This window comes from Cyanistes caeruleus, chromosome 5 (genome assembly GCF_971803275.1).
Source record: "Cyanistes caeruleus chromosome 5, bCyaCae1.hap1.1, whole genome shotgun sequence".
Classification (NCBI taxonomy): domain Eukaryota; kingdom Metazoa; phylum Chordata; class Aves; order Passeriformes; family Paridae; genus Cyanistes; species Cyanistes caeruleus.
In genome coordinates this window covers 81,788,669-81,813,482 of record NC_141705.1, presented here as the reverse complement: position 1 = coordinate 81,813,482, position 24,814 = coordinate 81,788,669, and the positions used below count along the sequence as shown (strand labels likewise).

At 48.4% G+C, this 24,814-nt stretch overlaps 1 protein-coding gene across 1 annotated transcript; it reads right to left on the bottom strand.

Annotated features, from left to right (window-relative positions):
- Positions 1 to 177: 177 nt before the first annotated feature.
- MOB1B (MOB kinase activator 1B) lies at positions 178 to 24,771 on the bottom strand. Its single transcript, XM_086890805.1, has 6 exons — positions 24,602 to 24,771; positions 9,946 to 10,112; positions 7,445 to 7,538; positions 5,653 to 5,786; positions 4,544 to 4,707; positions 178 to 4,254 (listed from the first exon to the last, which is right to left on the bottom strand). Exons 1-6 carry the CDS (start codon positions 24,613 to 24,615, stop codon positions 4,177 to 4,179), a joined length of 651 nt encoding a protein of 216 aa, XP_086746931.1. The 5' UTR covers positions 24,616 to 24,771; the 3' UTR covers positions 178 to 4,176.
- Positions 24,772 to 24,814: the final 43 nt, after the last annotated feature.

The window sequence follows — 24,814 nt, the reverse complement described above, 5'->3', positions numbered from 1 at the left end:
CACCTGTGCTGCTGGGCTGGGCCAAAGGTGGAGTCCACACCTCATGGGACACCTGCCACCCAACAACATCCTTGGGTGTCTCCTGCTCAGATGTTTACAACACACAGGGAGGTAAAAAAAATCTATTTACAAGTAGGGGACCATCGAGGAGCAAGTCCAAGAAGGAGATGAAGACAGTCATGGTCAAACATAGCTATTTATTTTCTCTTATAAACAGCCTTCAGTTTCTTATTGAATAAAAACAAACAAAAAAACCCCCCAAAACAACAACAAAAAAAAAACAACCCTAGGATTTAAATATTCTGCCCCATCACATACAACCATCTGTATACATTATTTACAACTCTCAAATAAACACGGTGCGGATTTTCAGACATTCAACTTGTTCTGTTTTAATCAAAAGCTGTTTTCATTTAGAACTGAAATCTCCATCAGTGACTACAAACTGAAGCGGTATTGGCACAGTTAGCTCACAGTAAAGGGTTCTTTCTCTCCTTACATTTTGTACATCACACTGCATTTTATCCCATACATTTCAGGATTCCAAAGGAGGAGGAAAGGTTAGTGTCGCTTCCGGGATTTTCTTATTTCTTTTTTGTTTTTTTCCCTTCAAAAACAGATTTTCACCGAAGCCTCGTTCATTTTTATTGCATCCTTCTCTCTCTCTCTCTCCCAGCACACATCAAGGCATGTGCCTCTGCACCACACAACCACAGCACTCCCAAGCAAACACCCCACGATAATAAGCGTTTCCCTCCGCGACACGGCTCGCTAAATTGTCCCCAAGTTGAAAACGTATAAAAATAATGAGTATAGTTTAGTGGCTATAAAAAATTAATCTCCCCTAAAAATACAGTATTCTATGAACAATTTGGGGAATCGGTTCTTCCGACAAAATAAGGATAATTGGGTATTTTCCTAGGCTGCGAACTGAACCTGGCAAGAGGAAACCTTAAGGAAAGCGGGGAAAAAAGAAGGTTTAACACTGAAAATCACCAATGTTAGTTTCGTGCTAAAAGAGAAGACATCCAGGAAAAAAAAAAAAGATGGGTATCCATAAAACTGCCAGTGGTTTTAGGAGTGAGGGAGTGGAAAAGAAACAACTGCTACCAGCAGTGAAGGAAAGGAGATTCGGCATAAAAGGGAATCTTTTAGTGGGGGGGGAAAAAAGCAAGGAATCTCTGTTTGTGCTGCAGCTCCTTAAAGAATCCAACTCAAAGGGGGGTTATGTACAGTAACAGCACTCTGGCAGGCAGGAGAGGAGGAGAGGGCAGCAAGGGAAAACACAGCTATCCAAAAGGATGTGTTTACAGTAAAACTGTGTCTGGTGAGCCGGGAGAAAGGAGGAGGGGTGAGAAATAGAAAGGAACAATCCCAAAGGTAAGTTGAGTCCGTAGCAGCAAATAGGTGTCCTTACCTGTTAACTGAGGGTCAGGGACACTGGGAGAGGGCTCAGCTCCTAAGGACGGAGTAAGGACAGCGCTCCTCTCTATCTCCAGGGAAAAACAGAAGCTCTACATTGCATAGTAAGCAGGAAAAGAAACTGGATACTTGCAGATGGGCTGCCTGCCTCTCGGAACCTGTTCTGTCCCCTCAGCCACCTACAGCAGCACAAGGCGGTGCTTCTGCTCCTCTCTGCACGAGTAACTTGTGTCCCTGACCAGGACTTGAAAGGCTGGGACAGCACAGCCTGTATCCATCCAGCTGAGCTCCCTGGACTCGGCCCTTGGCCCCTGCCCAGCGCCAGGGAGGTTCCCTCCCCAGGTCACCACCCAAATCCCTGACAAGATCCAGTGCGGTGCAGGTAGCAACAGGCCACCACAAACCACAGGGATTCGGGGCCCTACCAGGCTGGAAGGTCTGAGGCAGCACTGGAAGCACAGCCTGGCTCAACCCCACTGGCACTTTCTGCTCCCCACGGCCAAAGCTGGAAGCTTTTGTCTCCGAGCGCTCGTCGCCCCTCCAAGTCTGTAGCGGGGGCCGGGAGCAGCGCGGGGTTTGTTTCTCTGGGGTTGATTTAGAGGGGCAGGGGGCGTCCCCCCACCTTTTCCTCCCATAAATGCACTATTTTGTCAACACATTCACTCGATCCAGATTCCATTGAGTGGCATTTCCATGTGCCCTTACTCCGAGAGTGTAAACACACGTCAACTTCTGGTCCCACACAGCTTTCAGAAGCAAAACAACAATGAAAAGCTGCAAAATGAAACAGCACAGGGATCCTAAATCCCCACCACTGCAAACACGCCCTCAATGATGTTATTTTCAAGTGTTGTGTAATTAAACAATGTGTTCATACAGCTGTCAGGCAAATCATGATCTCCAAGCTTTTATTACGTGCCTAGAAACTATTCGGTCGAAGACCTTCTACTGCCAGATACCGAATTAAAAAAAAACCAAACCACACTATCCACCTAGGACTCATTTTTACACTCAGTACATTCCAAGTCTGATTGGCTGATCTGCAGCAGATGCCTCTGGATTTCTAGAATTGGCTGCTCAGAAGGAAAAAAAGCTGCAACAACAATGAGAACCAAGCCCACCTAGGGCAGAGGCGCGCCAGGAACGTGAAGCACCACACTGCCGTGTCCGAGCAAATCCTCACACCTCTACACATTCATCCCTTCTTGCTTCTTGCTGGCACATGGCACCAAACCAAGGAGTCACCCTGAAATTTAATGGGGGACACCAGGTGTTTAGCACCTGGGAGCTGCTGCCTCGCTCACTCTGTGTGCAAACCGTGCACTTGGCATTCGGGAGGTCGGTCACCTCGGCACTGTCGGGTGGAGGCTGGCACAGGGCAAGCCGGAAGATCAGGATGCCTCACTGGAAGCCAGCAGCTCCCAAGTGAGTCATTCCTGTGCTCAGCTGCTCCCTGCTGCCCGTGCCAATGGCCACTCTCCTCCCCTGCGGGCTCCTGCACACCAGCTCCAGCCCCACTCGGCGTTTCTGGTCCAGCCGAGGCACGCAGAACAGAAGCTCAGCTTCCCTGTTGTGTGCTCACCTGGGCCTCAGCCCATCCTGTTGCTATTCCCAACAGCTGGAGCTCCCTGGAGATGGGCAGTGATCTTAAACTGGGGGAGAACACCATCACAGTAACCTAACTCCCAAGCAGCCCATGAAATTATCTCCCCTCCGAGACACATTTCCTCAAACAGCAAACACTGGCCACCAGAGCCCCTCCTCAGAGCCAGGCTTTGCATTACTAACTTAAAAAAAAACACCCTTCCCCCAGTTATTTTTCAAGCCAGGTTTTCCTCACTATTATTATTACTACTATCCCAGTGCAAATTCTTACAGGGAATATTTTCCCTAATTGTATTTGTGCAAACTACCTGTTCATTTGGCAACTGCTAGGGGAACTTAACAAGCTGGATGACCCAACTGATGCTTTCCTGCTAAGAAAATAAAAAACAACTATGCAGAGTCCCATGGCAGCAGACATGGAACTACTGGCTAAGCACAAGGTCTGTGTAGCTTTTGACACCACCTTCGCCGTCCCGCTTTAGCGAGAACTTTGCTTTTCTTTGTAAGAAGTCATCTAGCTCTGAAAAATTCTATATTCATCTCTAAAAAAATAAGACAAGTATTTGTATTAAAAGCTGGAGATCATTGATTTCAGCAAGTTATGGCTTTTTTTTTTTTTTTTAAGTGTAAGCATAGATATATATATATATATATTTTTAAAACGAGTTTCAGTAAGTGTCTGGGTGTTAGTACATATTTTCTGTTTCCAGCAATGTTCAGTATTGTATGTGCTTTGCACCTCAGAAGTGAGTCTGCCAAGGCACTTAGAGAAAGTAAGCAAGTCTTCCAGGGACTTCATGAGAATGGGCTACCACTGACACAACACAAGAACCCATCCACCAGCAGAGTGAATCCCCCCAGCCAAGCACGTTTCCTTTATAAACACTCAGCACCTGCTAGAAATTCCACGATGAGTAACAACAAGGAAATAATAGTAATAAAAAAAAGAGCTATTTAGCACATGTCACTAACAGAGAAAAGATCTCCCCTAACAAAAGCACAGAAAGTAGATCTCAGCTGTCACTGGTAACAGCACAGGGGGGTTGGTTTGTTGTTGTTTTTTTTTTTTTAAAAAAAAACAAATTAACAAAAAACAAATACCACACGCTTGCTTAAAGAAACAAATGACTTCAAGAAGTCCTCTTCCTTTTATCTGTCCTTGGAGGTGAGCTTTTCAATCAGTTCTTGAAGTGGTGCAAGTTCTCTTCTATCAATAAGGTTGAATTCCTGTAACAGGGATGAGCAGAAAGACACACATACAGAGTTTTGTGGGTTCAGCCCAGGTGAGAAGCCCTATTTAGCCAGAATTCATTTGGCACTCAGCTCTCCAAGCCCAGGCTCAGCCACTACAGCCTCCCTTGCCCACCTACCACTCACTGACCAGCAGTGTTCCACTCCCTGAAGCTTTTTCTCCCTCTTAAAGGGAGGAAAACTAAGAAGATGCTGATTTTTTTCCCCACAAGAGAAAGGGGATAACGTAGCTTTGAAACGAGAACGCTGTCTGCAATGTCCTTACCTGAACAAAAAAGATAAAGTGCTTGAAAGAAGTGTTAAGGTGTGCCTCTTCCTGCAGCTGGATCACGGGGTCAAAGTGCTGGTGGTAGATGTGAGCGTAAACTCTGAAGAGACGCTTGAGAATTGTCTTGGCCACTGACATGAAGTTCTTTGGGAATGGTACGCCTGGGAAGAACAAAACAGACGGCTTATTCTTCAACTCCCAGGCTGTGTCTGCCTGTTTTGAAAGCCACTACAATGCAGGACAGATGAAATCAGTTTCAACAGCAGATCTTTGCCACTGCACAAGTTTTATTGAAATCAGCTGGGAAACGGCAACCGGCTACTGGGAGCGATGAAATCTTGAGCTGTCACTTCCCCAGACTAAAAAAAGATATGTGTCAACCATCTGAAAAGAGGAAACCTGTCTAGCCTCTCCTCACTCACCAGTCTCCCCAGTCAGCCCAGCTCCTCTGCAGCCTCTTCTCCAAGTGCTCAGGCCCCGTCTGAATGTCTGGATGTCTCTTTGAAAGAACCCTTTCTCTCAAGATGATTAATGAAAATGTGTCAAAAGCCTCAGAAATTAGTTACAAAACTAAGGCAACTAGGAGATCTCCCCTGTTACCTTTTCCAAATTGTTGGTTGGTCATTATTTCCCTCCTGCTTTTCTAACAGGAGCCTCTTTAAAACATCTATTTTACATTTCCACTTAAAAAACAAAAAACAAGCAAAAATAAAAATCATCAACTTAAGATCAAAGCTGCAATTCAGCTTCTTTGGAAAGAAGGCCTGAAAGTTCCTCGTGATAACCAAACATCTCTTCTTTGACAAGAAGCTGCCAGTTACTGGTTGTAAGGGTCTGAGACCCTCTGCTTTATCCAAACTCGATGAACAGAGCAAGATATTTGTTAGAATCAGTCCTTCCTGCATCCAGAATTGTGACAGGAGTTGATTAGGAGTACTAACACGTGGATCAAAGTTCATGCATTACAAGTATCTTAAAAGATAAGCATGTTTAGATAGATAATGTAACCTTCCAAACCTGCCCTAGGTATCAACCACTAAGGAGACCTTCTCATGCTCCTGTGCAACCCAAGGGTGCTGCTCAGCTGCAGCCACTCACTCACTCACCTATTTTTGAAGGAAACAGCGTTTCATCATCCAGCTGGTCCTGGACCCAGGTCATCAGGTAATCGATGTACTTGGGAGCAGAGCACTTGATGGGTTTCTTGATGTTGGTGCCGTCTGCCCAGTGGTACTCGTACCTGGGGTGAGACACCACCTTCAGCACCTCTGAACCGCTCCTGACGGGCCTGCAGGGCTGCTCCTCCTGCTCCCACACCCTCCCCGCTGCCCTCCTGGCTCCCTCGCTTCCTGCAGGCCTTCCCAAACCTCAGCCAGGCTGCCACGGCAGCAGCCAGCCACACACATCAGGCCCCTCCACTTTAGGGGATTTCTTCACATTGGAAAATATCCTTACAGAATTTTGTGTAGCTGAAAGCCAAACCAGGTTAGCTGTCGCCAGAGATCCCAAATGATGCCTCTTCTACAGGCACAGGTAGGTTCCTAGGAACGCTGTTACAAACTGGAAACTGATATAAAATGCCTTCCAGCTAAAAGAAGAGGTTTGAAGCAATCAGGGCTGGGGGAAGGTGTCCCTGCCCATGGCACGTGGCTGGAAGCAGATGAGCCTTAGGGTCCCCTTCCTGCTCGGACCAGTCTGGGATTCTGATTCTGTGGTTAAGAAAACTTCTAGGCTACCTACACATCCAGACAGAAAGGAGTCCTCATCAAATTCAGAAGGGAGCAGATATTTTGCCTGGCTTGGGGAATGCAGCCGACACCAGCCCAGAGTGTGGATAAGCTTGGAAAGATATTCCTTTAAAATCCCCAAGCACACCTAACAGGGGAAGCCTGACAGTACCAGCTCCCAGGTGAACCACAGGGTTTGGATGTTAGAGATTACACATGTGGCTTCATGCAAAGCCCAGCTGCATCTGATACATCTGTCCCCTCGATTTGCTTAGCAAATTCAGTGTTGTCAGAACAACTACTGGGAGAAAATTTTCACCATAAACAAATTTCATGAGGGATTATGAAGGTGCTGCTCACAATGGGGCAAAAAAAACCCCCATTTTTCTAACAGCAACAAACCAGAATGTCTGAAAGCATGTTAAAATTGCATCTAAGAACACATAAAAAAATCCAAGACACACCAAATGGACCGTGTTTCTGGATTTATGAAAAAACAGGATTTCTCAACACACAGTACTGCCCTAATACCAAGATTTAAGTGGTATTCATGTAGGACAAATATCAACATTTATCTGAGGTGCCAGGATCCAGGTGCCTGGAGCCAGAGCAAAACAACAAGCTGAATTAGAGAGCAGAAAAAAGCACAAACACTGGATGTCTCCACAAAAGCATAAGCAAGAATCCAAGAAGAGCACATGGATTCTTACCCAGACATCTACTACTTCTTCAGTACCTACAAGGAGGATTTTTGAAAGCCCTAATGGAATGCCTGCACATAAAAACGTTAAATCTTCATTTAAGAAGGCCTCATTAATGTTTCAAAAGAAAAAAAAAAAAAAGGGGGGTGGGGACAAATATAATTTTGATAATTAATTTACTTTCCAGGTTAAAAGAAAACAATAAAGAAACACCAAACAAATATAAACACAGACCAAAAAAAACCAAAAAAACAACAGACATTCCATTCCCCACCCCTTTAACAGAGGTTCAGAGGTTCAAACCCTTCTTCTCTTTCACATCCTTGCCCCCCAACTCTGGCCACTCATCTCAGCTAGTGTCAAGATTTTAAACAAAAAGAAAAAAAAAAAAACCAAACAAAAACCATCTCACAACAACTGCAGCACTGCCAAGAGTGTGAGGGACACACACTCTTACTTTGGGCTCTTACTTTGGGCCAGCAGACATGACGGGGCAGCTCTCCTCCGTGCAGAAGTCCGTGATGGTTCCGTAGAGCATGTTGATCTGGTTGAAGAAGTCGACAGCTGAAAAGCACAGAAAGCACCCCTGAGCACTCTGCAGCACGAGATCCCTACGGGCCAGACTGCAAAGCACGGGTTCTGGAATGGGTCTGGGGGGAAAAAAAACGTCACTGCTGTTGCTTTTTTAAGATCTGTGACAAAAGAGATGCGACCACCAACTTTCTGCAACAGCCTCCAGCAAGAACTATTTAATTGTTCACTGCAGCAAAATCTTTGGTTGGAAGAACAAAAAGGAAGGAGAAGGCCTAGTTATTTCCTTGCCTCGAAGTTTGGTGCATTTTATTACAATCCCAAATTCTGCTGGCAAGTGTGGAATCAAATAAAGATTTTCAGGGTAAGCTTTGCAGCCAGAGAGGAGCAGGCACTCGCTAGGGGACAGTGGCTTCCCTCAGGATCAGTATTCCAAAGGCCCACCTTTCCCAAGAACATTTCACTGAATCTCAAACTGCTTCGGGTGGGAAGGGAATTTAAAGCCCACCCAGTTCCACCCCTGCCACGAGCAGGGACACCTTCCGCTACCTCAGGTCGCTCCAAGCCCTGTCCAGCCTGGCCTCAGGCACTGCCAGGGATCCAGGGGCAGCCACAGCTTCTCTGGGCACCCAGTGCCAGGGCCTGCCCACCCTGCCAGGGAGGGATTTCTTCCTAACACCCCATCTAACCCTGCTGCTACAGGTACTCTTTCAGTTAATTAAGCCAAACTCTTGGAAAAGAAGGTTCTTTTTCAATAACTAAGAGCAGGTTCTGTCTTGAGGCACTGTGCTCACTGCAATTTATAAAACCCACTTCACCTGCAGGTGTATTTCAGAGGATGAACAGCCAGGATTAGACAAATGTCACTGGAGCAAATCACAGCCACAGCTCAGCAGAGGCAGAACCCCAGCCCTCGCTTCTCGAGTGCCCACAGGAGCTGTTAATTAAGTTTCCACTCCCTGCTCCCAGCAGAAACCACAGCCCACTGTTTGCTTCAAGGCAAGCACGTTCAGAAAACCCACACGGGCTCCAAGAAAAAGACTGATTATGGCAAATCCCACACTTGGAAGTCTCAAAATCCCCTGGCACATGGAGCCATTCCCTAGGACACCCGCCAGGCTGAGAGCACAGCGAGAGGTAGCAGGTTGGTTTTTGTGCTCTCGGGGCTGAGAAGGGTGAAAGCAAGGACTCCAAGTCACACATTGTGTCTCCTCAGGACACCTCTCTGTGAGCAGAGAGCCGTGCAGGGATGCTGAGGGAAGGGAGCAGCACGGCAGAAGCTCACTCCTCAATTACACAGCCACGGTTTCATTCCAGCTCATTCAGCAGCTCAGCCATTGGGGAAGGGAAAAACTGCAGCCACGCAGGAAAGCAGAGACACGGAGCGAAGGAACCACCGAAAGGGAAGGATGCCAGCAGTATATGAAGCATCTTTAGCAATGCTTACTCACACAAGTGGGCTGGCTTTTTTCTCTAGTCAAGTTTTGCAATGCAGTGTGAATTCGCTTTGGCAAAGGATGGTGTCAGCAATTCCAGCCTGCCCTGGAAACAGAGGCAAGTGGAGCAGCAGAGCACTGCACGACTGGCTGGGAAGGGGAAGGTGGAAGTCAGCGTGAAGGTTTCACTTCCCAAACATGTCAAAGAGCAAGAAGAAACAAGGCAGAACCACAGAAATTTAACTCAAGCATCATTTCTACTGCGGTGCCCAATCAAGCCCGAGAGGCAAAAGATGAGCAAACACCCAGACAGGGCACAGAGCTTGTGTCAGCCAAAACTGCACAGGCTACAGAGTGCAAAAGGAGAATCCATTCTTTAGGAGCAGAGAGCAAAATTCATGCAGCAGGGAGAGGGAGGAGGAGGAAACAAGGTCAAGCAATCAGAAAATGCTAATTTAGGCATCATTGTTTGGCCTGAAAGCAGAGAGTTTGGACAAAGAGCTTTAGAGGAAGTGAAAACAATGACATCAGAGACTTACCAGAGCAAAGGCTCAAAATGTGGTAGGAACTAAAGGAACTAACTTTAGAAAAATTACAAACCCCTTTAGAATCACAGAACCATTCAGGTTGGAAAAGCCCTTTGAGATGATCAAAGTCCAACCTGTGGCTGACCTCCACCTTCTGACAGCCACCTCCAGCTGTTCCCTGGACATCTCCAGGGATGGGGACTCCAACACCTCCAAGGCTTGGCAACGTTTTCCATGAAGGAATTCTTCCTGATGCCCAACCTGAACCTTGAGGCTGTTTCCAGACACCCTGTCCCTGTTCCCTGGCAGCAAAGCCTGACCCTCACCTGGCTGTACCCTCCTGTCAGGGAGCTGTAGGGAGCAAGGTCCCCCAAGCATCCTTTTCTCCAGGAATAGAAAGGGACACACAGCTGTCCTCCCACAAGTGTCAGCCCACTTTCAACACCCCCAGGATGAATAAAAAGGCCAGCGACTCACTGTTCACTGCAACCCATTCATTCAAGTCTTCCCCCTCTGGAAGCATCACAGCCATCCGGAGGTTGCCGCTCCCCAGCGTGGCCTCGGCATGTTTTAGCAGCTCGTACTGGTGAGACCCCTCGGGAATATTCTTCTTTGGTTTGAAGGTTTTGGAAGAGCGACTGCCACTGCAGAAGAGAGAGGAGATATTTAGAGACCTTCACAGGAAGTAAAAAGGAAACAAGCAGACCAGGCCCAGGGAAGGACAGGATTAACTTTAGATACTTCACCCACTCAAGTCTTTCCACGTTGCAACAGGGTATTTACCAAAAACTGGGATGCTAAAGCAGAAGGTATTCTGACTTTATTTAAGCCTTTTTCTCACCCAATCACTTCCTTACCCAAAATTTTGTCTGGAAAAACTTGGACTGGCTTACAAAAATTGTTTAGACACTCTAATTTTAAACCATGGCAGTGAGCCTGGATGGCACATGAGCCCCCAGCACGTCAGAATCATGACGTGCAAAATCAAATAATTGCAGGGAAGTGTCCAATGAGTCAGTATTTGAGTGGTTTTGTGTATGAGCTGAGAAAAGGCCTCTGTCAGAACAGGCAAACTGAGCTCTGAATTCCAATGCAAGTGCAAAGCTGTGAAACCCAGACAGCACAATTCTCATTACAAATATTATCCAGATCTCACTTCTTCCGATAAAGACTTGGCCAACGTTTCACCATCTCTCTAAGGACCAAACGGAATATTTTCAATTGGTAGGGTGCAAGGGGCTGTCTCTCTTTACTCTAGAAAGAAATCCTTGACTTAGGGAGACGCTGGCCCCGGAGAGGGAGGGGAGGCCCTGGCCCAGGTTGCCCCATCCCTGGAAGCATCCTGTGGCCAGGATTGGAGAAACCTGGCCTAGTGGAAGGTGTCCCTGCCCATGGTTTGGAACCAAATGGGATTTGAGGTCAGTTCCAACAAAACCATCCTGGGATTCTGGGATTCTGTTCTGTGATCCCAGGGCTCCAGAGGAGCGGCAGCGTCCTCCCCTTCCCACAGTGCTCTGAATTAACCCTGGATCATGGGTGATGTGGAGAAAGGTCTGGCAGGACTTGCAGGGATCGTGGGCTGGCACAGCCGAGTACACTCACACGGACACCCGACCAACAGCAGCGCAGCCTGCTGCTGAACGCAGCCAGGAGGAGCAGGAGGGAACATCCTGCTCCCGTCTGCTCTGTTACAGGACACTTCTGGCTGCTCCTGGTCATCCTCTCCTCTCCCCAAGCCAGGATACCAGACACACAAATCCTGAGTAAAGTAATTGCCTCCCCGTGGGAGTGAGAAGCTTCTGTGGCTCAGGGAGTCGCCATCACCTCCCACCCCTCCAGCCACCTGCAGCTGGTGCCAGGGCACCCTCAAACCAGCTCTGAACAAAGAGGAAACTGAACAAAACCCAACAAACAAAAACCCCAAATCTCTGGACTGACTACTTTACTTAAACCCAGCTGTTTTCTTTTCAGGAGCACAGCCACTTCAGAGGCACTCTGCCAACATGAGGAGTGAAAACACAACTTCAAACATCTGGAGAGCAGGAGAGACTGGGATCATTATCTTTCCACATGTGTAAGCAGAAGGAACCCAGCAAAAGCTAAACACAACCTGGGAAAAAGTTATTAAATAACCAACCCAAGGAACTGTTTCTATTTGAGCACAAAGAAATAGGCCCAACAAAGGGAGGAGGGTTTGAGAATAGAGCACAAGGCAAGCATGGTGAAGGAATTCCCTAAGTAAGTAGTTTATTCTGAGAAACTCTGGCAAAGAATTCATCGTACCCACCCCAGCTCATGAGCCTGCACAGAACCACAGCCAAGGAAGCAGAAAATGCAACATGCTGGAAAAAGCTTTAGGTAGCATTTAATCCCTGCTCTCCCCTTCCCAGAAACACGGGGTGGGTTTTCCCAGAAGCTGTCAAAGGCTGTATCAACAGAATGAACCACCACACCATCCTGTCTTAGCCTCCAACACCTTTCTGATGCCTGCCTCTCAAATGCAGCACAGCCACCCTAAAACAGCAGGAAACGCTGTCACACCAAAGGCAGGCAGGCAGGCATCCAAAAGGAAAAGTAATTGGGAAAACTGCAGCCTGGCAGTCATCACGTGCTATGGAAACACCTGCAGTTTCAACAATAAATCATCAGAATTCCATGCATTTGAGCAGTTCATCGAGGCCAGTTAACACACTCCCTGAGACACAGCTCAGGGACAGCCTCGTGCAGCCTCTCTAAGCCAAAATCTTTATAGGATGTGGTTTTTCTTGGAAAGTCTGGTTAAAAATATTGCATGAATAAACGGTATTCCAGTTACTTTAGCAGTCCAGAAGCTCTCCTGTTATTTAACAAAAAGAAAAAGAAATAATTATTTTTGCCTGTTATGCCAATCAGTTTCATGTGACAGATTCAGAAAGATGTCTTCTCCCAGGTCTATTTCCTCAACTCCTGGAGCAATCAGTGAAAAAAGTAACTTGAAAGAGTTCTGGTGGCAAACAACACACACTATCCCCTATGTCTGGGTCACGGGTGACACTTTATTTTCAGCTACATTCCATAATGGAATTGGCCATTTCTGTCGAGGTTTAAAAACGCTTGAAGAGAGCAGGCAGCACCCGCCTTTTCCCATGGAGAGTCTCTGAGCTCTGCTACGTATTAACACAGCAGTGAGAGGGGGCAGAGCAACCAGTGAAGATCCCATTTTCCTTGGACATAAGGAGGCCAGGGAACAGGGAGCACGTTGCTCCATCCCCACTGCGTGCCACGACCACCACGCAGCCTTGCACGGAGAACTGACGTCTCCAGAAATTCCCGCGATTCCACGGACGCCTCGCTCCCTTCACTCCCACGTCGGAAATCAAACCATGCCCTTCTATTTTTACAGGGAGCTGCAGCCCCAGCAGTGCCAGCTGCAGCTGAATGAGGAGCTGTGTCTGAGGCTGCCTGGCAAGCCCTCCCCACCTGCAGGAGCCCACGCAGCTCGCCTGGAAGCAGGAACACGGCGTGGCCTCCACAGCTGTCATCTCAGCCGCTCGCCCGCTGGCAGCGGCGGCGTTTCGTGATGCACCTTCTGCAGGCTGCTCTGTCTCAGGATGGCAAGAGGATGTTTCCAGAAGACAGGAAAAATGTGAGGTGTTCTGCTCACCCCACACGGCCTCAACAGCTCAGCTCAGCTTCAAACACAGCAGGTGTGCTCGCAGCAGCTTAAATACCCAGCCTCGGCTCCTCATAAACCTCCCAGTAACTTCTCCCTTGGGATGGCCTAGCTTAAACCTCCTCACTCCCAACCATTTGTCCACAGGGCCTTATTTCTATCCGTTTCTACCAAGTCTGCAGCAGATCTGGGGAAACCTGAACAAAACCAGGTGAGTTGAGGCTTCTTGCCCATAAAAGCTACCCCTTCACAGGTTGTTCTCAGCACAGAACTAACCTCAGGCTCCCAGCTGCTGTGCAGTGGCAGGATTTTCAGCGTACACCTGCCGCCCACGTTCCTCTCCCTGATCCATAACGCTGAAGGCCCCTTCCTTGGGGTAAGGAGGGAGTGACTAACTCCTGGAAGAACAGCTGTACCACTCAGTGTCTCCACAAAGCCATCAGCACCATGGCCAGGCTGAAACAAGCCCTTCAAAGTACTGGGGAAAGCTCAAAGGGATTCTCAGAAAGCTGAACTCAGAGACCGTGCACAGAACATTCACCCAGGGCATGGAAATTTATCCTCTTTGAACTCCTGCTTTCTTCACTTTCAAACACCTTTAAAAGCATTAATTAATCTCACAAAATGTCTTGGAAGTAGGGACCATTAGTGTCTCGTTACACAGGGAAACTGAGGCAGCAACTCCCTGCCACAGGCTGAGTTTATCAGAGAAGCCCCCAAGTTTCAGCTCTGCGCTTCTTTGTCTCCCTTCTCCCGCTGTGCCTCTTTTTAAACACAGAAACACTCCAAGGCAAGACCCAAATTCCAGAAAAGCAAACATTTCCAGCCTTTAAACAATAATACAGCCCTTCAAATGGTAACATCCTGCTAAGAATAGAAACATCAGAGCAAGATGGGTTTGTTTCCACCAGCCAACATGTCAACATAGAAATTAAACCAAAAGCTCCAGCTACTTTTTGACAATGAAATCAATAGCTGCAGCCTTTAAACCCGTTTTTCCCTGTGACACAACCACAGCATCAGAAGGACAGAAGGTAAAATTAAGCTGAACACGCTCAAAATCAGCAGTGATGAGACTGAACTTGAGCATATCTATTTATAAAACTGAACAGTCACAACATTTCTGCCCTGAAGAACGACAGTGTGAGGGCAAAGAATCGCTTCCTTCAGTTCTTACAGCACCAAGAAGTCAATTTTGTCCAATCCAATTCCCATGCATCGCAGTAAGCCTGTCTCAGTCCAGTCACTTCCATCTGCAGGTAACAAAACAAGGCAAGAATTCAGGATGCATCCCAAGCAGCAGCTCTGGGAAGCAAGCTAGGAGCTGCCAACTCCTCACACAACACAGCTGCTCTCCCAGAGGGTAAGGCAATGGTTTGAAAGCAGTTCCAGGCCTAGAGCTTTTGTTTTGGTTTAAGGAGGAATCAGTGGCACTGACTTGAAAAATTTCCCCAGACACACGGCCACTACTCCTGTAGTGAACAGAATATGTGGGGTTTATTGTTTACCACCTACACCACAGAGTAACTTCAATCCTCCAGAGGCTTTTGAACCTGCAGATGCTTCTCAAGGGCTATGCTATTTCCTTCCACTGGAGTACTGACAGGGAAATCAGTGTTTCTGTGACATTATTCATTCTCCACCCATCAAGGTGGGGACTGCAATCTGGCTTCCCCTTCTAGGAAAAACAGCTGTCTTCACATGCTCAAGTTCCCCACAGGATGGCAGATGACAAAGGGCCAATCTCACATATAGATCTGAAAAAACACTGGTTCCATTACACACAAGACTCAACAGGTTAAAAGAACAGACTTTTATCAGATGATTGACATCCAGGAAAGAGAAAGTTATTTAAGGTAGCCTTAAGGAACAGTTTTGCTTTTGCTTGCCCCAGCCACCACGCCTCGGCATCAAAGCCGACCTAACCCGTACGCATCCGCACTCCTAAAATGCAGTTTTTTCTGCATTTTTACATAGACAGTTTAGAGTCAGCAATCTCAAACCGACGTGGGATTGGTCCAGCACAACTCTTACAAGCACCAGAACACACCTGCAGGGAAACCTTAGTTGGCTGAGCTCTGAGCAGGGGATGAGCGTCCGAGGGGCGGCCGCTTCCCTGCGCCCTCGCTCTCTGGCCCTGCGGCGGCACACGGCGCCAAATCCACAAGGATGTTAGGAGGCCACAGCCTGTTTTCCAGCCAAACCAGGCACCTACGCTTCCCTCTGCCTCCGTTTTCCCCGTCTGCAGGCTGAGAGAGTGCCTGTAAACAAGCGGGAGGTGTTATGCTACAGCGCTGGCGTCTGCTACAACTCCACCCAATGGTGTTCCTGCTGTTTACCCACTCGGATGCGACCCTTCTCCCAAGCCATCACAACAAGCAAGCGTCCAGAGCCCCATCCCATGACCGGGACATCATCATCAGTTTGCTATGCTTACAACCAAAATAAATTCCCTTGTTTCACTTACAACGCGTTCATTTCATGCACTTTCATCTCCTGGAAAATCCTCAAAACAAACAAAGTGAGTCACAGCTGCCCTCACTGGATACTACCAGAGCCCTGGCTGTGCTCTCCCAACACAGTTCCACTGCTCCCAAGGCAGCCACTGGCTGCGGAAGTGACTCAACCCCTCCTGCCCTGTTCCCTGCAGGACTAACAGAGAGGGGCAGGCCAGAGCCACCAACAGCAGCATCCATCACAGAAAAGCCTGGATCTGAGTTTGCCAGGCAGTCGTGCCCTCCTGACTTGAAGGGACAGACAGGCAGACACGGGGACAGCGCAGGAACCGGAACACGTCCCTGGCACCAAACCTGCAGCCTCCCCAAAATACGCTGAACGTATTCTATGGATGTCGCTGGTCTCCCACAGACTTTTTCCGAGAGCTTCAAGACCACCAGACTTGAAATACCACAAAGAGGCTTGCAGCAGAGACCCAAGCACCACTGCATGTTCTCCTCTTCCTGACATCCATTTGAAATCCTGCGGCATGAGAGGAATCAAGGTGATCCCAAATATTTTGTTGCACGCTCCCAGGAATCCACTGACTACCTTGAGGCAAACGCAACGCTGTCTTGAACACAAAATTCAAAAAAACCCACAAAACTTCAAGCTTACTACAAACAGATTTAATATTTTTTAGAATGTATCACTACATTTTAGCCTTGGCTGTTCTGTTGGGTCCTTTCAATCATACTGAGGTTCCTCAGCTATTTCCATATTAACATTTACTGTGTACACACACACACCGTGGAACTGTAAGGAGTAATCCAAACTAGGTTTATTTCTTCTAATATCCCAATATTCACGTAGCATTTGTTTAAAAGAGCGGGCTACTGGAGCTTTGAAGAAGGTAAACATGAAGTACTCCATGAAGTACTCCTTTTCCAACTGCTTTGTTTTTTCCTGTGAGATGGAGCTCACTGTTCTGAACGTGTCAGCCCACAATTAAGCTCCCTGCAAGCTCAACAGCACTATTTCCTCACCAATGCTCCCCTCTTTTCTCAGAGATCCCTTACTTCTGCCAATTAGCACCAGCTTACTCGAGAGGGAGAGCACAGCATGAACTCCAGCTCAAGTCAGAACTTCAGCAGTAATTTTTCCAAGTTGGGTTTCCACAAAGGTTCAAACCTCCTTACTGCAGGGACAAACCTTATACACCATTCAGCATACACAACCACACTTGTCTTTTCTTAAACCTCCCTTTTCCCCGTACATAAAACTGAGCAATGAGGCACGAAGGAGCTCAAGATCTGTAACTGAGAATATCCTGAAGCAGCCTGGAGAGCCCCAGCCGCTGCCAGTCCCTTGAAGCACCCCCCAGCTGCTGGGGCAGGAGGCAAGGGGGCAGCGTGCCCCAAAAATCCAGCAGGTTTTGCCCAGCGGCGATTCCCGGACTCCAGCCCTTTTTCCATGTGAGACACAGGGAGCAGGGTCCAGGATAAAAGGTACCCGCTGCTTCCCACGGCCAGGTGCTCCTCCTGCCCCGCAGCTTTCCTGACATCCAGCTGAATTATCTGTCTGCCCGTGACTAATGCCCTGTGCTGCCCAAGCTGCTGCTAACAGTCACACCCTGTAAATACATTCACAAGTAGGAAGCAGAGCTTTGCAGAAAGCCATCCACAACCCGCTGAGGGTGATAAATTGCCATAATAAAAGCTTGGCTCTAGCATCAAATTAGATCCTGACTTGTACACCAAATATAGTGTTTGGAGAACATGCCTCAGAACATGGATGGCTTCCCAAAATGCTGATCAGTGCTTTTGGAAACCGATGCTTAATGAATGACTAAAGCAAATCGAGTCGCACAACCCAAGAAATCGCATCAGGGCATTTCTAAAGGAAGAAAAAGAGACTTAACCGAAGCGTTTAAGACAGTTCTTTAACCCTTTTAAACACAATAAAAAGAACCATAACACGCTTAGGGAATAGGCAGTTAAAGGAGGAATTCAACCAAATTTTTACGGGGGAAAAAGTCACTTCAGCGCTTTCTAAAGGCTGCCTGTTACCGTGACCCCCACGCAAAACAGGCCAAGGCTAGGAACGTGGCAAAGGACAAACACTGGGCAACTTCCCAACAGAACATCTCAAAGAGAGACGGAAGATTACACTTCCCCTTGGATTAATAGGCTAAACGGGGTCTGGATCCAGGAACTAACAACTGTCAGAGGCAAGAAACGACACAGAGAACAACAGGAAGAAGGAAAGGACAGGAGGCAGCAATGAATAATCTAACAGCTTTCCAAAAATACACTGCATTATCTCACCCCCAAGTATTTCTTACACAACCTCCACATTTCATAAAATCCTGTGTATGCGCCAAATCTAACTATCGTCAGGAAAATTTGCTCATCTCTTCCAAAGTGTCTTATCAGGAAAATCCACCGCTCTGAAGCATCTGAGAGGGAATGACTGCTCCTCAGTAGTCAGGATCGCATCTCTTTTGAATTTATTTAAGCTTAAGCATTTGACACTTGAGCCCAAGGTCAGCTGAACTGTTCCATGAATTTTCATATTCAGACTTGCCCTCTTTTGTTTTTTCCACTCCCATTGCAGCAAGAAATTTTAAGAAGAGCTGTCAACCACAGAAGCTAATAATAGGACATCAGAGAGAAGCTGTTTTTCCTAAAAAGTACACCTTAGCGTTTGGAAAAGCAGTATTTTGTGGCCATAAAGTCAAAGACAAAGTAATGCCATTTTGATTCCTGGATCCAGAACACTGAGCAAGTCCCTAACACAATAAATCCACTCAGGCAAAACCAGGACTGTGCTACTGAAGCTGAGAAAAACAGAATTAAAGTACCAGCTACCGAAACAAAATATAGGTTATTTCATTAAGGTCAAAATAGAGAACCCACCCAATCGTTATTTGGGTTGAAATGGTTTCTGTATCCAAACTCAGTCATCTCAATTTTTAGCAAAAGAGGAATTCACCAAAGCCTACCATGTGTTCTTTTTGTGTCCTAAGGAAAGGAATTAGACTCGTGATAAAGACAGCAAATCCAGGCATTATGAGTCCTTATCTGCAAGATGTTCTCCTTCACGTGAGGAAGGGATTAAGATTCTGTACGTCAGTGTCTCAAGGACACAAGCAATTAACTCCAGAGACAAGTGACCACACGGAAAGATGAAGTGGTGTGAGGACAGAAGACAAGAAAAAACACCCAAGCAAACCTCAACTAAAACTCCAGTGAAGCATGGGCTGGATCTCTCCGGGCGTGTAAGAATACCAAAAGGAATGGATTCCTGCCGAGGACCAGCTGTGAACTGGAGAAGGAAGAAGAGCAAGGCAGAAGCGTCCTCACACACCAGAAAAGAGCCAGAAGCAGAGCTGGGGCAAGAAGCTGAGGTCACAGTTGGATTTCAGGGGGGGAAACAAGACATGAGAGGAGTGAGTGAATTCGCTTCCACCCACCGCTTTTAAAAACAACAAAATACATTTGCAAGGCAAAAACTACTGTTATCTTCATGAATTCCCAGGGTGGGACTGACACACAAAATTACCATCTCCTCCTCGTGAACTGACTGACTGCTGACTCAGGCTATGGATTTGAAATAGGAAGCGAAGCCCTGAATCACAGAGAGATGCTTGAGATGCACCACGCTTTTCATCTAAGCTCGCTCAGAAATCACAAGTTATTTCAAACTTATTCTCCAGGAACTGATTTGAGCTGCATGGATACGTGCAGATCCTCAGCTCTCCTTCCATTCTTTCACATCCCCTCCTCAGAATATCGACCCAGGCAGCAGTGCCCTGGGAAAGCATCTGGGAGATCCATATACACAGGCAAAGCAAAGCACTGCATCCTCACAATCCCACGTCATGAAATGTAAAGGCTAGAGAAATTTTTCCAAGTCTGTGAAAAGTGATAGTTACACTCGGCTCCAGCTGAAAACAGATTTTATGGCAGCCCAATTTATAACCCCCAGTCTCCCTGGGTATTTAAAAGGAGGAAAGTAAAAACCAACAAAACCAAAATCGAGCGAAAGCCAAACAGCAAGCTCATTGTAGCTCAGCTCCAGTAGGAAGTGGCTTCGTTTACAAACACTAAGAGCATTGCAAAGCCCGTCCTGCGGTTTAGGCCGATTTGTGGGTCAGAGCCTTATTGATAGCTCTGGCAGCAAGATCTGCCTCATTGCTTACGAGGGAAGACTTAAAGTGGCCAATTTTAATGCAGCTATTTACTTCTCTAGAGGGAAAAAAAAAAAAAAAAACAAGCAGCTTCATTCTGTCAGCCTCTTGCAACCCTCCCAATTTGTCCTGGCAGACAAATGCTTCTAATATTTTATCCTTTTTCAAACAAGATGAAAACCACTGTGTACGTCTCAGGACAGCACGAGGTGGAACTGTGTGTGACCCCACGGCTGTGGCCACGGAGAGGCCCTAAATCCAAAGCCCTGTCTGAAAAGTAAAAGGTGACAAAGGCACTGGGTGAGGATGGAAATCCCAGGCGGTCTCCAGCACACAAATGAGCCCCAGAACTGATCCTCGTTCCACCGCTCCTCCCTGCACACGGCGAATGCCATCGGCTCACTCACACAAAGAGGGAAGGACAAACAAGGGAAAACAATCGGGGCATAAAAGCAAACAATTAGGAAGCAATTAACACCGGACATCACGGCCATGTAGTAAACACAACTTTCACACCGAACAATGCCTTTCTTCCTACGCTTTTTTCCCTCCGTTCCAAACCCATGTTTCCATCTGAGAAGGAGGTAGGACAACATTTAGAAGCGACAGTCGCTCGCTTGACCTACTGCCCGTCCCCAAAGCACAGCAGCAGGGGACAAAGGCTGTTTTCCCAAGTGCCAGGCCAAGTGCAGACATCTCACAGCCAGAACTGCTCTGCACAGCCCCGGCACTCCGAGGCAGACTCACTCTTGCAGAAATAAAAGCCAGGCAGCGGCTTCCTTGTTCTCTACCTCCAGCCTCACCCATAAGGCGGCAGCACTCCATTATCTGACACCCTAAGCCCCACGTTTTACTTCGCTTTAGGTTCATTTAAATTTCCATTTAAATGATTCCTACCGCTACGGAATACTTCTGCTTTCCTCAAAACTCAGAATTACTGTTACCAAGGCTCAAAAAAAAAAAAAAAAAAAAAAAAAGAAATTATTTGGGAAGCTGGCAATAGTTTTACAGTCCTCTCTCCGATTTACTCGTGGGAAAACTCGAGAGACTTCCCAATCCTGGTATTTCAAAAACAACCAGGAACTGGACACATCACTAATGGCAGCAGTCAAGGAGCTGATTTTAGGTTAACACGTGCCTGTGTGGAGAGCCCCTGCCCTGATCCCACAGCAGCCTCATGCTCCTCAAGCTAAAACTCATGTCAACAAATACAATGAAACTCCGGGGGGGGAAATATCTGGATGTTCGCTCTACTTCCCTTTTCTAAGAGCTTGCAAATGCCTACAAGCTGATTTTTCCATGAGCAAATCCCAGCTTAGGAGTGCCTACCTCCAGGGGGAGTCCCTGGCCTAGAGGAGATGAATCCATCTCCAGAATTATGGAAGGAGCACTCACAAGGCACAAGTTAGGAAGGGAATTCCTTGGACTAGGAGCAGCAACTCGGCACCTCGGGAAGCTGAGGAAGGGACAAAAACAAACAGCCCTGATGTTCTCCAAGAGCAGGATCAGCCTGAGGATTTGAGGAGGCCACACTGATTGTCAATCTGGAAACAAACCCATAGGCTCCAATTTTGGTATTATTCCGCAAGAGACGCGAGGGGAAAACAAAGCAATGCCTCGCTACACCACATTTTGCAGGTATATTTACACACCAAGTGTGATAATTCCAGTTTGAAAAACAAAAACAGCAAAACAACAAGCCACGTTGAGGTGGAGCATCAAAGCAGCCGCGAGCTGCACTTGCCCTTCTGCTGCAGAAGAAGGCAGAGAAGGACGAGCACACCTTGCCCCGGCTTGGTCTCAAAGTTAACCTGGCCTTCCCTCACCAACATCCGTGCTCTCGACAGCAGCCACCCTCACTCACCTCCAGCAGCTCCTCATCCTCCCAACACCCATCAGGCAACAGCTACTTTAAACAATCTCTCCTTTAAAAAACCCTCTGCTGGCATCTTCGGAGAGGGATTCGGCTAATCCAAAGATAGGGGTTCTGGTTTGTTGTTGTTTTTTTTTAAAAAAGAAAAGACAATTTCAGAACTTCAGTAATAAATCTGAATATTTTCTTTTTATAAATAAATGGTTTTCATCCAGCTTCCTTTTTATGTAAGTCTTGCCATATAACACAAGGATAACACAAGCAAGCTACCATATGGCACGCCCACCAGAACTATCTTTAATTTTTTTTCCTTGGAGATGTAAGCTAAAGTACCTGCAACTATGCTGTGATTTCCTTTTAGACTGAACTTAGCAAGCAGTGTTGTTTTGCAACTGGAGATATTTCCTCGTCCAAATCCCATTTTTAAATAATTTTTAAACATTTGGGATAACCTATTCAACCACTGGAGAGGTTTACAGAGTCTTTCCAGAAAGGAAGAAACCGACCAGAAAGAGAAAACCGTGGCGCTGAAAATAACAATTGCTGTCAAAAACTCTCCTCACAAGACAGTCTTTTTATAGTGTTCCCCACAAGCAGAGAAGACAATGGCTCCCCTTGATTTTACTTCCCCCCACCATGTAGCTCTATATGCCACTGGCCCTAGCAACAGGGAAGAACAGCCAGGGATTTGTCAGCGGATAGGGCTGGGTTATCCGAGCACAATCCCCCTGTTTTGTGACAAGAGGGGAGCCCCTGGGAGAAGGTGGCTTTTGGCACAACACTGGGTGTCAGAGTGACAAGCTGCAGCCCGGTCCCTGACCATAAACCTGCACGACAGGTCGGCAGCCAGGCAGGGAAACCTTCCCGCTGCGCAGGGACCATCCTCCTCACAGCCAGCCCCAAACTCTGAGTCAGCTCGACGAGGGACAGCAGTGAGGCAGGGACAACAGCAGGGACAAACAGCAGGGACAAACAGCAGGGACAAACAGCAGGGACAAACAGCAGGGACAAACAGCGCTGGCACCTCCGCAGCACGGTGACAGAGGGGTGAAAAAGTTCTGTGAAAGATGAGGTTACAAGCAGCAGGCAAACATGGGGGGGTTTGCAGCTCCAAGGGCAAGCTGGCATTATGAAACCTGCAGATACCCACGCACTATCTGGGAGTAAGTCTTAGCGAGCCAAAATTCAAGACTGACTAACGGTGATGCTGACTTGCTGGATCCTTAAAAAAAGGGCCACTGACCAAAAAAAACCATCAGAACTCAGTGGCAGCAACACAGAAAGTTTCCCTGATCACCTCGAGGCCTAGCAGGCATATTTTTACTTTTTTTCTTTTTTTTTTTAAAGAAAAACATTTCCAGACTGCAGATGAGCAAATTTGGTACCATCTACAGCACTCTGCCAGCAACAGCTGAAGCAGCTTTGCCAACATTTCTCACTCTACCGTGCACTAACTCCAGTTTTCCTTTCTACCTTCCATCCAGAAGGATCGTTTGGAACAATGGGGTAAAGGTCTGCTTTCCTAGGTTTCAGAAGGGTCCGAAAAAAACGAACCAACCACCTCATTATTGACAGAGGATGGAGGGTTTCATGCTCTTCCATTCCCAGCTAGCCAAACGCCACGGAGAGGGAGGCTCTCTAATTTGTAAACCAGACTCCCAGGACACTCGAAATCCCGTCCCCCCTTCTCCACCGTGGCAGCTGAGAATTACCAAGGAAGGAGGACAGCTGGGCTTCTCATTAGGAGCACCGCGCCTCCATCCACGGGCAATCATCTGCACCCACCTCTCTTGGGCAGCTGAGAGCTGCCTTTCGCCATCCCTGGGAGGGCGGCAGGCCAGCGGGCCGGCTACGCCAGAGTTAAAAGATAAACACAAGGGAGGGACTGAGGAGGAAGCCAGCGCCAGGGTTATTTGTCTCCATGAGAACACAACTTACTAGAACACTCCAGCTCCGAGATAAAGTCTCTTCTCTAAGCCCAGGCCACGTTTACATGTGCTGGTTATCGATGTAAGCCTGAAACAAGTGTGAGATATTCCGGCGGCGGCTCGCACGGAGCCCGCAGTGTGCGGGAGCACTCAGCGGGGACAAGGCCCTAATGGAGCTCGGCTCTTCCAGGGCGCCTTTTTCTGCTGCCTCGATCGCCCTTCTTTGCCTAGAGCGCATCTTCGCCTTAACTAATAGGTCACTGAACCGGTTTATGCTAATTGTCACAAGTACCTCGTCTTTGTTTCCAAAGGGAGGGACCAAAGTTCATTCTGTTCTTGCCCACGAAGCAAAATTTCGCCAAGTGGGGCTCTGCCCGCACCTGAATCGCCACCGACTCCCGAGGGAGCTTTTCCCTGCCGCAGTAAAGCCTGGCCAGGTCCTCGGCGGGGCTCCGGCAGCCGGGGAGCCCCACCTGCCCCATCACCTGCCCCGGGCTCCGCTTCCACACGCCAGCTCCTAACTCAGCCGCACAGACACACAACGCTACGGCACCAACCTCCGCCCGCCACAGACGAGAAACCCGCAGGAAAATATCACAAAACCTCGCCGAGAGCCCCCGGCAGGGTGTCTGACCCCGACCCCGCTCTCGCCTACCCAGCGACGCCCCTTCGCCGGGCAGCACGGCGTTCAGCGGGGAGGTCCCCGGGGCTGGTGATCCGTGGCTGTTTCCGAACTCGTATCCGTGAGGGGAAGCCGTGCGGGAAGGGGAAGCCCGGCTCGCCCGCCCTCCAAACGCCCTCACGGCGCGGCGGCGGCGGCCCCGCCGCTCCCTGCCGGCGGAGCGGGGCGGCTGCTGCCGACAGCGCCGGGGCACAAAGGGAGAGAGCGGGGAGCGGACGGAGCGGGCCCCAGGCCGGCGGGGAGCGGCGGGCAGCGAGCGAGCTGGCGGGCGGCGGCCGCGGCCTCTCGGCGAGATGTGCTACCCTGCCCTCCCCGGCGGGACGGCGCAGAGCGAGAGGAAAGGACCCCCCAACACCCCGCGGGTACTCACAACAAGAAGCTCATGGCGATGGCGGCGGAGCGGGACCGGCGGCTGCCTGGGCTCGGCGCGGCTCGGCTCCCAATGGCAGCGGCGGCGGAGGGCGGGCGGGTGCGGGGAGAGCGCCGCGGGGCGGGGACACGGCCCGCCCGGCCGCCATCGCCCCCAGCGGCCCCCGCCTCCTCCCTCACAGCTGCGGGGCTCCGGCTCCGGGCGCTCCTCCCA